Here is a 14,109-nt window from a genome sequence, read left to right as displayed (position 1 = left end):
ACATTTTTAACAGGTGTCTTTGCCATTTTTGTACTTTTCTTGAAGCAATATGCTTTCATATTTTTCTTCTTTTTTTTTTTTTTTTTTAGATTAAGTGGAATTACATGAATTTTTTTAGCCTGAGAGAACTGCTTATTAAACAGCACAGTTATCTGCAAGGCAGACTATACACTAGGTAGAAGGGTAGAATTTGCTGGCTTGGTGGAATAATCCCTACTTAGGTGGTGAGGAAGCATTCCAGAATATTAAAGGATTTGTTTGTTTGCTAATCTACTTAAGCACCCATAGGCTTTAACACCCACAACTTGTGTGCTTTAGGGATCTTTCATGTCCCTGGCCACTCTCAGTGCAACAGCTCTGCATTAAAGCTGCAGGTTTAGACCCGAGGCAGTGCAGCAAGCTGAGGATGGGACACTCACCTGCAAAGGGCTGCATGGCTTTGGTCCAGCCACCCACCAAATCCTTCTCTACATCTCTCACAGGCACTGTTTGTTGCTGCAGCAGCACACACAAATCATTCTGCTGCTTGCATCCTGCACTCTTGCATCCAACACAACCAACTCTGGGGCAAGATAGCAACCCAAGCACCATGAAACCCCCTCACACATCCTGCAAACAAGGCTGTGTGAACACGTTTCACACCCTCACTTTGGGGAAAACTCGCTGACAGAAAGGGGGGTAGCTTTAAGCAGCATTAAGCAGAGCAGGCTTGATGTAAGCAGCTGCCCCTGTGTGAAATTTGAAGCTCTTGCCAGCAGTGTGGAGGAAAGACATGACCTCATTATTGCACAGCCCAGATAATCCGTTCCTGGATAAAGTGAGAGCTGACAAGTGTTTCACCTTGAAGGTTATCAGAGCCCTTTCCACACTTGGCTGATGCAGAGCCATTTTACCAAAGAGGGATGTGAAAACTCCTCTGTATTGGTAAAGAAGATAAAAAAATCAGGGGGTGTGTGGTTAAGAGCACCTTGCCATCCCCCACACACACAGGTATGAGAGGAAGATACCAATGGCATTTCCAGAACCATTTATGCAAACAGGATATATTTGCACAAGTTGATAAAACATTTTTCTCAGTATTTTGAGAGTTGCTGCTCTCAATTCCTTTCATCTACCTCAAGGCACTTTCTCTAGATAAGTGCTTAAGGCCTCTCTTGACATCAGCTGCCCCTTCAGCACCTCCAGAAAGGTAGTTTAGCTCTCAGCCAGGATAAATCACTCTCTGGACCATCTTCTAGTATCTTTCCAATGTTTGCCAAGAGTGATTCTACTCCTCTCATCTTTCAGTTGGATGAATCCAAGCTCTATTGCCATGGATTTTACACAGGCACGTGCAGACAACACGCTAGCCTGAAATTTTGTTGGAAGGAATCACAGAATCATTTAGGTTGGAAATGAACCTTTAAGATCATCCAGTCCAACTGCTGGACCCACAATCCGTTTGAGCAATGGCTCCACACTAGTTCAAGGGGAAGGAATGTCATCTGGTTGCCATTGCCTCCTCTTGCAACACCTGCGCTCTTGCTGGAGGCCTGCCACGCAAACACAGAGCGGGGCTCCTCTCTCCCCCTCACCACAGAGAAAACACACATCTCCTTCTCCTATCAGAGCTCTGGAGCTGTTGGATTTAAGACTGCAGGGAAGAATGACACCATTTTAAATATTTAACACACAACGTATAAAGCCCTGGTGAAAACGCAAGGCTACAGAGAAGATTAATGAATGAACAGGTAGCAGAAACAGCAGACACAAACCCCAAGATTAGAGGTAGGTTTCACTTGGAATATGTGTCTTCCAGATGTTAACCTGCCATGCAAAACATGCCCAACTACAACTGCAATCCTACATGCCTCTTGCACCTACTCCCTCGGGAAAGCTCCTTATCGAATCGCACACATTACATCAGCTATGGTGTTTTCTTTCATGCCAAAGAAAATAAAAAAGGCACCAGCAAAAGCAAAAGATTTTGGGGTCCATAGGAGACAAAAATTATTGCAATTCACTGCAACTAGAACAACATTAAATACAAAAGGGTCACAATGTAAAAACCAATTTTCCAAAAGTACCTCTGCTCCCCCAGCAAGCCACTTCCCATGGCCCTGACTGCATCAGCGCAGGAGTCATCTGAAAACTCAGAAGGGTGAGGAAACACGTTTAGTTTTATCCCAACTTTGGGATCACAGGAAGCAAGGCAAGTTCTTTATGCCTGTTTTTCACTAGTTCTCCCAGGGGCTTTTGCCAAGGTTGTGACGGTGGGTGCCTGCCTTCCAGGCACATGCGTGACTCCATCTTCCAGGTACAATTCCTCCTTAGTTCTCTCCTAGCTACCACTAGATACTGGGATACCACAACCCCCAGTCCTGACAATACTGTTTCACCTACCCATCAGTTGTTTTCTCTGGCAGAGCCAGGAACAAACAAAAGCCTTCAGGGTGAGGCCCCTCAGGCCTCACACTCACCTGTTGCAATAGGGAGAGACAGTTCTTCTGCCCACAAACTTGTGTCCATCACTGAACTTCATCTTCCCAGGCAAAACACCAGATTTACACTTTGGCTTCCTCTTTCCCCCTCTCCACACCCCATCAGCAGAGTTTGAGGCCTCCTTCACCAGGAAACATCACCCTCAGCCTTCCTGCAGCACTAATGGACGGATGCTCAGTTACAGGAGCATTATGTTTGGCACGTGCCCAGTTTCCGAAGGGGAATCACCACACTCTGACATTTAAAATGAGTAAAGAAGCTAAAAGGAAAGAGCCAGCATACACAAACCACAAAAAAAATCCACTTTAAGGACATAATATTTGAAAGGGCTGACAAGTCTAAATTCAATGATTTTGAAAAACCACCTTTGAAAACGATCTTTATTCTGTCCCTGATGTTTTTCCTCGCACCTGAGCTGAGTAAACTGTTTGTTCTGCTCTCATTCAGAGACTACAGGAAAACTATCCACAATAAACTTCATTCTTTTTCCAGGATTAAGAATTGTATATCGTACGTGCAGTGAAAATCTGTTTTATGCATTAAGGAGAACACAGGACTGATTTTTTAATTTTTTTTTTTTAAAGTAAAGACATTTTTGCATTTTGATCATAAATATTCTCCTGGTCATTTTTGGCAAACCTGTCAAAAGACATTTTATGCCATTTTGCAAGACGTTGTCATTGGAGGAAAAAGGTAGATTTTTGTATTTAAACAAAATGTGCCTGAAACATTGGAAAGCTTGATTTAAAGGTAACAATTCTGCAACTCAAGCAGTATTTTGGCCAAAAACTGGCTCCAAAAGATAATAGCAGGCAGCAAAAAGACTCCGTTTCTAAAGAACGTAAAGAAGTCTAGGAAGTAAGTCTCAGTTAAAAAGAGGATGGGAGAAAGATAGATGTTCTTCTCAGACGCCTTCTGCTCACTGAGGCTTGATCACTTTATTAAAATAACATCTCATAGAAACACCCAAACAACAACAGTGATTAACCCAGCAGAAGAGAGAACACCTCTCTCTTTGATTCATTCTGCAGCACAGAGGTGTTCAGGCTTATACGGCCCCACACTGCAAGAGATTTGATTCAGAGCCAAGGCACGATGTGTTCAGTAAAACACGCTGTGAAAAGTTCAGCTCTGAGCTAAAACCCACTTGTTTAAATGACAGGCCAATGGGAGATGCCTCTGGAGTGCTCTGTCCTACAGTGCCCTCATCAGTAAGTTCCAATGAGAGGCTCAGGGTGCAAAAGCTCTCGCCAAACTGGATTATGAAAGGACTACAGTGATGGTGTGTTTTGACCAAAAATGAATTTTTGGTTATTTTTTCAGAATTCTGACAAGTGGGTTTCAAGTTGCTAGTCCACGATAACGGCGTTCTGTCATCAGGAATGAGATGGGGAGTCATTGTACCTTTCTTTAAATCTCAGTTTATCAGTGGCTTGGGATGGACTAAGATCCTGAGCGGTGCCAGACTGGCAAAGTTTTCCGAACAGAACTTTTGGGAGCAACAGACACCTAGGGACTTCAAAAATTTGTCATTGCCTATGTTTTTTTTTTTAAGAATACCTTACTTTAAAAAAAAAAATCAAAAATCAAATTCCACAAGCCCAAGGATAAAAAGGGGATCTTCCTGCATCCAAAATCGTTTCAGGCATGTAGGTGTGTATCACGAGATTCGGTACCACAGATGTGGTACCATGCGGGTGAGAGGATAAACGTTTGCAGGGATGGGGTTTTTTCCCAAGGCACAAACAACAGACGTGGGCCAGCCTTCTGTCCTAAATGTCCTAAAATTCAACGTGCAAAATTCCCTCTGATGGCAGCAGGAGTCCACAAATGGAAAGGCCAGCCAGCTCCTACCTGCCTGTCTTGCAGCTTCTCAGTTCACATTCATGCCTTGGTGCATGTTCCCGATAAATCTGAGCACTTCCAAAGGAATGGCTGTATAGTTTTGCTACTCATATAGAGCATTGCAGAGTGTTACTTTTAGGCTACAAAATTACAAACAGAATTCACTATTGGCAGTAAAAACTGCAGTCTCTCTTTCCTCCCTTCAGGAACAGACACCAGAGTAAAGTGCCAGGGGATAAAGGTATGGCATTTAATTTTTGGAAACATCAAAAATGTAATGGTTGTGATAAATGGTTCACATCCTGACCTCCAAGCTGGAGTATAGAGAATTTAGAAAAGAAGACTAAAGTAGCTTCAGTTGCAGTCTTGATCTCCAAGGCAACTTTTCCAGTTTATAATTTTCTTAATTCCCTCTGTTTTTGGACTATTAAAGAGACTAACAATGAAAAAAAAAGAAAAAACCTGCACATACATCAGCTGAACTAAGTAAATGACCTGCTTTTCCTCATCCCTTAATCCTTGTCAGTGGTGGTAAAATTAAATGCTAATTACAGAAACAATAGGTTAGCATAAAACTAATAGAAAAATGGTCCTTTAGAAATAGCAGATTTCTGTTTAAAAGCTACAAACTGTGTACAAAGTGGAACTAACTAAGGAGAGGAAAAGCCATAACCCAGGTGAAGAAATTACTCTTTAAATTTCATACTGATAAATAAATAACATAGAAATATCTCTTCGATATACAAATTCCTCATAAAATTATATAAATTTCTAAATAATTACATATAGAATGGCTGCAGGAAAGAAAAGTCTTCAGAACCATCAATAAACAAACCCCAAAAAATAACCTTACCTAAAGCCTGAAATGTCATTTCTTGTTTACTTCAACAAATGAAAGGAGCATTTGAATAAATTTTTGACCTGTAAATTCTTCTACTTACCTGCAAAACACCAGGAAAACGCAGAATTACCCACTGAATTTCAGGTTCTTGTCACCTTTTTTTTTTTAATTTTTTTTTTTTAAGGTTTGGATTGGTTTTGGTTTACCTTTCCCTCTACCTTTTATGTCTGGAATGGAAAAGCTCAGTCTTTCTGTTGTGGGGAAAAAAACCTGGATATTAGTTTGCTTAACTGCATCTCATCCTGAGTGCAAGAGCAGAGAGCCCACAAGGACCTGTCACCGTTTCAAAAGACAATGTAACAAAGAAATAACTCAAAAAGATTTTATCCATCCCCCAAGTATTTTGTGGTCATTTGTAGCAGTTTTTGCAAGGAGGTTTTCTTATTCATTAATTAGCATTCTTTAAAGTGGCCAGCTTTAAATTACCAATCAACATTCCTATTTATTTTGATGGAAACAAACATCAGCAACAAAAATCTTCCGCTGTGGGTTCAGGTTAGTCAAGGGATGGACAGGTTTTAGGGTATGGCCTGCTTGCCAGTATGTCTGAACAGGAGTTGGTTAAGACCAAAGATAAATGTTTGGCTGTAATCAATCAGGATACTTCAGCTTTATCTCGGAAAGCCTGTTTGGCAGCTTTGTTGGAGATCATAAATCAAAAGAGTCACAATAATTTTCAGCATTTTTTGTAGAGAGGCCACTCCCCAGGTCTGTGCCTCACTGGGATGGTCCCTGGGATTAAACTGTGGCTGAGGCAGGAACAAATGAAGACAGTAATGGCACTTGTTGGTTCTCTCTTTAGGGCCAAGAATCCCCCAAAAGTTCAGAATTTGATAATTTTTTTTTTATACGCAGATATACACTGAGATAAACTAAATTAAATCAGCAATCTTACTACCTGTAAAATGCAGTTTATACCACTGAAATGGTAAAATATGGAGTTTAGGACAATATCTATTACACTGAAAACTTCCACGCAGACTTCTATTACAACAATTCTGCGTTTAATTAACTTTAGATACTCCACTCACAATACAAAATTCTTTGGCTTCTGACAGTTTTATGAAGGAAATTTGCTATTCACACTGTGTGTGAATTTGTGTGTGTATTAATTTGCCTCTCAAAGCGTGTGCAGTCCACTCTGCTGCTGATAATCTGCATAGAACTGGATCAACGAGTCGGGAATCCTCGGGGTCACGACAGTCAGCGCGCACCGAAAGTGCCGTCCCATGATGGATTGGGCATGGATGTCTTCCTGGAGAGCCAGAAGAGCTGCTTCTCTACAGACTGCTGTTATCTGCAAAGAAACAATAAAGAAACACAACCACATAGTGTTTTTTTATTATTATTATTATTATTATTATTATTATTATTATTATTATTATATATTATTATTATAATAAAAAATATATTACTTGAAAGGAAGAAAGCAAACACAAGATCATCAACACACTCCAAATGCCAGATACTGACAAGTAGAGCTTTTCCAACTTTTTTTTTTGTTTAATAAATGAGGTTGTGGGTGATTAGGACATCCAAGAAACAGGATATAGCTCGAAATTCAAACCGCAGTAACATTACCTTTCATATTACAGCATGTTGCAAATTAACTCGCTAATCGTATTGCCTTGTGTTAAACTCCCCACAACACCTGATAAATTCAAACCCCAAACACCAGCCACACGTTTTTCGGTCCCCAAAGTGCAAGAGCAGATATTCCCAGGCTCTGTGGGCACTTTTCTTTCTCAGCTTCGCACTGGGAAAGAAGTAAAAACAATTAATTCCGAAAGGAAGGCTCGAAGGAGACGGGTGTGTGGAAGGGGAGGAGGGTTAAGGTCTCATACCCTGCAATGTGTTTTTAAGCTCTCTGGACTTCAGACAGCGGAAACAGACTGATGCCAGTGTCACTCCAAAGACACATTACTGTGGTGAAAGGAGCTTGTGGAATGAAAAGAGATATTGTGATTTCCAGTGCAACAGGGAAAACAGTGATTGATATTGACTGCTGCCTTATATCTGTAAATGAAAGAGCCAGCTGAAACACATTTGTCCGGCTATTCAGCATATTTTCTCTGTTTGTTCACTTACTGAAAGGAGTTCCCCCGCTTATGCTCTGCTAATGGTTGCCAAAGCCCTTTAGTAGCTTTTTAGGGGATTTAGCAGCATGTTTAGGAAGCTTTCACAAGAAAACATGCATGGATTTAGATGGCTTTGTCAAGTTACAACAATATTACTATTAGTTCTGTGCTGTTCTAATGAGCAGCGAAGCTAAACACTGCTGTTACGCATTTTAATGCTTTTCAGGACTTCAGAGACAGCCTAACACGGAAGAGTAGCTGAGATTTAGTGCACCAGCTTCTTGTGGAGATAAGGAATACATCATCCAGAAAGTTAACCTTGGTCTTTCCGTGCAGGCTTTTCCCCAGGCAGACAGTGTGATTGTGTCCCCACCTCTAACCCGAATGTTAAGCTACTTAAAGAAAAAGAAAAAAACCCCAACCCCCCGCCCTCCCTGCCTACCACTCTTTCAAAAGACTGTGGATGGAAAAACAGATCCTAAGCATCCTGGGCTCTGAACCCCTGTTGGTATTCAAGAGGGGTCCATTTCCCCTTGATAAAAACTGCAGTAAGGACAAGTTTTCCACAAAATGAAGAGACCTTTATTAAAAAAACCAAACCCAAATGCAGTACAGCAGGTTTTGACCACCCTGTTCTCTCTGAGACCATCACCCACCCACAACATCAATATGATGAAGCAGGGTGTCACTAACAAGAGTTGCTAGGAGCTGCTATGTTTTACCGAAGGAGAAGCTGAAGGAAACACTACCAAGTTGGCAGATCCAAAAACGAAAGGACACCGCTGTCAGTCTTATTTCTTCCCATTTCATTTGTACAGATACACCCATGAGGAATTTGCCCATAAGCTCATAGTTCTGGTGATGCTCTCATGTTTTCTCTATGCTTTGACAATACTGTTGGTAGTAACTGTGATGATAATTAACCCCCAAAGGATTTTTTTTGTTTTAATTTTATTCCTAAAGACCGAACCATAAATTCTGTGATAACTGAAAACCACTAGGTGTGAGGAAGCAGCAGAAAACTAGATTGTCTGTGGGTTCTCAAAAGCATGTCAGATGTTTTTAAGGGACAATGAAAGAATTTTAAGGCATGAATTATTGTTCTCTCTTTTCTGGCTGCACTCAGAATTTTTGTGGACTAAATCTTTTATTGTTGAGCAATAAACAGCAGATATTATGGTACAGTGTTGAAAATTCGGGCCCTCATGTCTGGTCACAGAGTCACATGGTGTTGTTTCCATTCCTTGGCTAACCCAGAGGATCAGGTTTCTGAAGTAAGAGATTCAACAAGACAAGTTTGATTATTTTCCTTTGTACAAGTATGCAAACTATAAAAAAACCCCTCCTCGCAAGCATTCTCACTAGCTGGTAAAGCTAAATCACTCGTGGAAAGCAAACACAAGTAGTGGTGTAGCCACAGTGATGTGAGAGTGAATTCATCTGGTGAAATCTGCCATGTTATTGGCCTAAGGTCACTGGTTTTTCATGGATATTTGTTGTCACAGTCACATTAGGACATTTCTTACCAGGTGGAGCAACTGAAGGGTTTTTAAATGTTATTTCTCTAGATCGGGTCAAGTGAGGCAAAGAGGGAAGGCAGCAGAAGGGGCTGACTGACAGCAAAGGAAGAAGACCTGCAGCTTTGCAGCAAGGTATGGATCATTCCCAGGCTTAGCAGCACTCCAAATCCAGAGGTTACATCTCGATCATCAGTTTTAAAGCCTTGCAACAGGCCTATCCTTGGTGAGTTTGCCCAGTGACTTTCTTAAATCCTTTCTCCTTTTGGCCGCCACAACATCACCCTGTATGGAGTGTCACTGGCTAATCATGCCTTGTATGAAAAAGCACTTTTGTTTGTATTAAACCTGGTAATTTCAGCAAGTGCCTCATAATCCCTGTGTTATGAGAACGGTGACTCATCCGTTCTTCCCTGTTTACTTGCCCTATACTATCAGTGATTTTACAGTTTTATCTCATCTCCTAAGTCAAATCTTTGCAAGCTGAAGAGTCCCCAGTGATCTGGTCCTTGCTCCTTCACAACTTGTCCATCTTTCCTCCTATCCCATGTTGTCTTGGCTAGTTCTGCCCTGTCCTCTCACTGTTGAGTGGCTGAAGCCATGCAGGGCATGGAAGGGGCCATACCAGGCCATAGCTGTGTCCTTGGGTTGTTTGCAGTTCCTTTCCTATCACTGTGTTAGTGCCGAGATGATTTTTCTCAGAAAATTATCCACGCTGCCTCCAGCACCTTTTCCCAAGTGACCATACTGAATTTACGTTGGATACTTGTGAATTTGAAGCCTGGGCGATTTTCTTTTTTCCCCATTGCATTTAGCAGCTTGCATAGCCTCTGCCTGCCTCTGTAAATAATGCTGAGAGCTAACATTACCTACCTGCAAGGTAATTCTTAACGAATTTCAAATACAAATACAAGAGATCACCATTTTTACCTTTTCAGTAAACCAAAAAAAAAAAAAAAAAGACAAATAGAAGACCAGTCTTTTGGATCTCTGCATGTTGTGAGGAATAAGAAAAATGTCCTAGACTTGTTCTAAAGGCAAAACTGCAGCTCGCTCTATGGAAGGACAAAATAGATATTATGACTGCATCTGAATACAGAGTGGCTTTCAGCACCCACTGCTAAGGCAGTAATGAAGACATGAAGTGATTGTCAGAAACAACAGTGATTACACAGCACCAGACCAGACACCAGGTAATTAAGCTGTAAGTACACTGTGGGTGCTACTGCAGCAATCAAGAGCCAGCCAGGTGGGGCTGAGTGCCACTGAACCTGTGAGTACCACAATATCCCCTAATTTGATCATTATTATCATTATAAATGAAAGATTAACAAATAGAATTCGCATTTTCAATGAAGTGAGAGCATGTTACTGAGCTATGCATTCATCTGCTGTCTGCAGTCATCTGTTAGCGTGGGAATAATTTTGAATTCATGTATGAAAAACAGTATATTATTTTTTTTAGAGGACTGATTTATCACCTGTAGGAGTGCTTTAAGATCAGAAAATAAACAACTTTTAGAATCCTGCTTCAAAGTCAAAAATACAACAGTACCAAGCTACCCTGGGAGGGAAGGAGAATTAAAATTTGCTGTCTGAACCACACACACACAGATCGGTAAGAAGCGAAGCCACACACAAGCTCACAGCCACAGTGCAGACCATGATGAGTCCCCAGAAGATATGGATTTACACCTAGCCGTTCCCCCCTTCCCCATTTCACTCCCAGCAACAATAACACCCCCGGCACCAGTTTCTGTTCCCTGAATAAACAGCATTCAGCATAACCCATCTTTCTCCCGAAACCAATGGTTACATTGGATGATTCAGCCCGGCCGATTCTTCCCCATTCTGGCATTAAGCACCAACTCTTTCCCGTGGACTGAAAGTCCTTTTCAGCTTCTTTGTATTTAAAGTGCTCTAAATAGCTTTAAAGAATCTTAAAAAAAAAAAAAAAAGGGAAAAAAAAAAAAAAAAGAAACGAGCTTCTGTGTTAAAGCCTTAGGTATTTTCAAGAAAGTGGTTTTGTTAGCGCCGAGTGTGCTGGGAACACCTGTGAATGTGGGGTTTAATTGGGCTTGCAGCTGGTGTCGATTGTGTGCCCCGTAACTGGCAGCCACTGCCTGGCTGTACATTGTGTTTCATTTTCCTTTTTCCTTCCTTTTTAACTTGCTCCTCCACCCCGCCAGTTAAAGTTGTAAGGGATTGTGTGTGTAAGAGGGATTAGGAGCCTGGAAACAGAATAGTACCCTGGGGGTTGTGAATAGCACAAATTGGGGCGCTTCCTGGATGAAAACTACCTGCGAGGCTGAGCGCCCATGCGGTGCCCGCCTGCCAGGCAGCCTCAAAGGGAGGCTGGGGAGAGGTTTGGGAAGTTTGCTCAGTTAAGGAGAGATAAAAGCTTCATACATGGGAGCTTTAAAAGGACATGAATAACTCCTGGGTCAGGACATCTGTTTCTCACTCAGGCAAATTCCTACCCACGTCAGGCACCTCCTACCCCTGTGTCAGGAGCTGCTCTGTGAGAGCAATAGACACACAAAACGAGGGAAGTTGGAAAGCTTTCAGGACTCAGGGCCGTTACCTGATTGAGAGAAAAGGTGGGTATGGATACCTTTCCAAAGTGAGAAAACAAATCAGGAGAAGATGCTCCGCAGGCAGAGAGTAGCTGGGAAAGGTTGCTGGTTGTATTCTAAAACTGACATAAAAAATTCAATGCAAACTCCAGCAGTGCACAACTTCCCACAAGGGATTTGCAGGAGGCTCAGTGCAGTGCTGGGCAGAGATGTAAATACCTCGAGGTCCGTGCCACCCCCAGCAGGTCACTCCTGCTCAGAGTGTGGGACCCCATGGCCCCTCTTTCCCCCTTCTCCTTTGTGCAGCCACCACCCGCTGCCGGCTGCGGCTCCCACCCCGCTCTTGTGCTGGCTCCGGCCTAAGCTGGCCCTTTCATTAACTGATTCAATGCACCAGACCATCAGAAAACTAATCCAGAAAATAAAAATAAAAGCCTTAGCTTGCTGCTGGGGTATTGAGGTGGGCTCACAGGGGGATTTGACAAGCACCAGTCGGCATGGGAGGAGCGCGGGAATGGAGAGATACTGAGGAGACCTGCTCTAGACAATACCTTTGTACAATACGGTACCTTTAAAGATAAAAGTGCTATTTTAACATGTCACAAATATCAATTTTTTTTCTCTAAAATGGCTAAAGAGAGAGTTGTAACGGCTGGGAGGTGGAGTTTTTGAGGTAGTTCAAAAAAGCTGAAGTTTAATACTTCTCTCGTGTTTCAGCTTTGCTGTTTCATGTGTAAACCCATGAAAGACAAGATAACACAGCTTTTTTCTCTTCACGGCTTTTTTCATTTCTCTGCACAGAGAAAGTCTTACAGATACCTACAAATCTTGTTCAGTATAGAAGAAAAAGTTTCCAATACTATGATCACCCTGTGATAAATTTTGATCTAATTCTTTGAAAGACAAAGAATAGCCCCTGTATGTGCATCTCTTCATTCCAGTCAATTCTACAATCTGTAGATTTAAATGGATTATAGAATCATAAAATGGTTTGGTTTGGAAGAGACCTTAAGGACAATCCAGTTCCAAACCCCTTGCCATGGGCAGGGACACCTTCCACTAGAGCAGGTTGCTCCAAGCCCCATCCAACCTGGCCTTGAACACTTACAGAGATGGGTCATCCACAGCTTCTCTGGGCAAAATTATATCATTATACATTTGGGCATTTTGCAAATGGAAAATAATCTATTCTAACCAGAAAATGTTAATGTACACTAGCATAATGCTTTTCATACAGTATCCACTCCTCAGATTCATACACTGAACCTATCATGGGAGCTTTGGAGTGACTTTACTTAGTATATGACTGTTGTTCCATAAAATTTTCCCAGCTAAAGTGTGCAAGGCCCTCACAGGCCACACAAGTGCCTCAGTGAGCCAGAGGATTTTTGATCTCTAAGCAGCTATGTTTTAAAATGTTATTAGTTTTCCTCAAGTTAAAGCACTCCCATCTATATGGCTCTGTATTTATGAACATTGCCTTGGAACAGATGAGTTCATATTGCAGCCACCCTCTGCAATGAGAGCCTACAATTAGATATTATTTTTTATAAAAACAGAGACTTCTTTCTGCCTTGTTAAAGAGACATTCAATATGACCAGACATTGGATCATCTATTCTAAAACTGAGGAAGCAGCATCTCGGTAATTCTTAAATGAAAAGGACATGTATTATTTTTTTTAGCAACATGGTCTAGTGAAAGGTGTCCCTACACACGGCAGGGGGGTTGGAACTAGATGGTCTTTCAGGTCCCTTCCAACCCAAATCATTCTGTGATTCTATGATTATGTGTATCCTCTGTCTCTGAGCAAACAATCTCTGCCATTCCTGATTTCTTTAATGTTAAGGACATGTAATTGAACAACACCAGTTCCTTAAATGAAGTCTTTAAGTGACCTTAGTTCAGAACAGTCCACCCCAAATCTTCACTATTTAATGCACCATTTGCTTATTTGTGTAATTTTGTGGCCTGATGTGCATGCAGGTGTCCACATCTTACCTGAGGTGCTGCACAGGGACTTAAAGCTGTTGTGCTACCTGAATACATCTGATTTGACCAAGATGGTGGTTCCCCCTCAGCCCTTTCTACAGCAGCCACAGCAAAGGCCAAGTTCTCCTTCTGCTCCCTCCTCCTCTCAGCCAGGAGGGCCAGGCTTCACATTCACCTTGTCTACCTGCTGTGGTCACCCGGTGCCACAAAGCCTGGGGCTGAGCCAGACAACTGGTTCTTGTGGGACAATGGCATCGTGGCCACAATTAATGAGACAGAATGACAGCAAAATGCTGCATTTAACTGCTCTCACGGTACCAAAACCTGAGCACGGGCTGTGCCTGTGCAGCAGATGCTATCACATGTATCAGTAGCTCTCATTATTCTATAAAGCTTAAACACGCCCAGAGAAGGGAAGGATGAGGTATGTAGCCAAAATTAAGTGTATGTATCATAACTACAGCACATGATGACAGCTAAAGAGAATAAAGCAGAGCTTTCAGTGGTACATGCTCAGTGTCATCACACATACCTCTGCTCATCCCGACATGTTCTAACAGAGCAAGGCTTCGACTCCATCTGCAAGCTTTCTTTTTTCTCCTTTCCACTCTCTTAAAAAATATTACTAGATGTGGTATCCTTCCAAGCAATATATAAAACATGTAAATTCCAATTTTACATTTGCAACTACAAGCCCAAAATGCAGCTATTTTCCAAGAT

At 41.9% G+C, this 14,109-nt stretch overlaps 1 protein-coding gene across 1 annotated transcript in view; it reads right to left on the bottom strand.

Moving 5' to 3' along the window:
* Window positions 1-5,709: 5,709 nt before the first annotated feature.
* Window positions 5,710-14,109, bottom strand: part of LOC108504658 (spermatogenesis-associated protein 5-like) — a 94,854-nt gene continuing 86,454 nt past the window's right edge. Inside the window, exon 3 of the mRNA XM_017829947.1 lies at window positions 5,710-6,524. Coding sequence (XP_017685436.1) covers window positions 6,348-6,524 — 177 coding nt within the window. The 3' untranslated portion in view covers window positions 5,710-6,347. The remainder of the gene's footprint in view (window positions 6,525-14,109) is intronic.

The sequence above is a fragment of the Lepidothrix coronata genome, unplaced genomic scaffold, assembly GCF_001604755.1.
Source record: "Lepidothrix coronata isolate B3197 unplaced genomic scaffold, Lepidothrix_coronata-1.0 Scaffold171, whole genome shotgun sequence".
Classification (NCBI taxonomy): Eukaryota; Metazoa; Chordata; class Aves; order Passeriformes; family Pipridae; genus Lepidothrix; species Lepidothrix coronata.
This window is presented reverse-complemented; position numbering and strand designations above follow the sequence as displayed.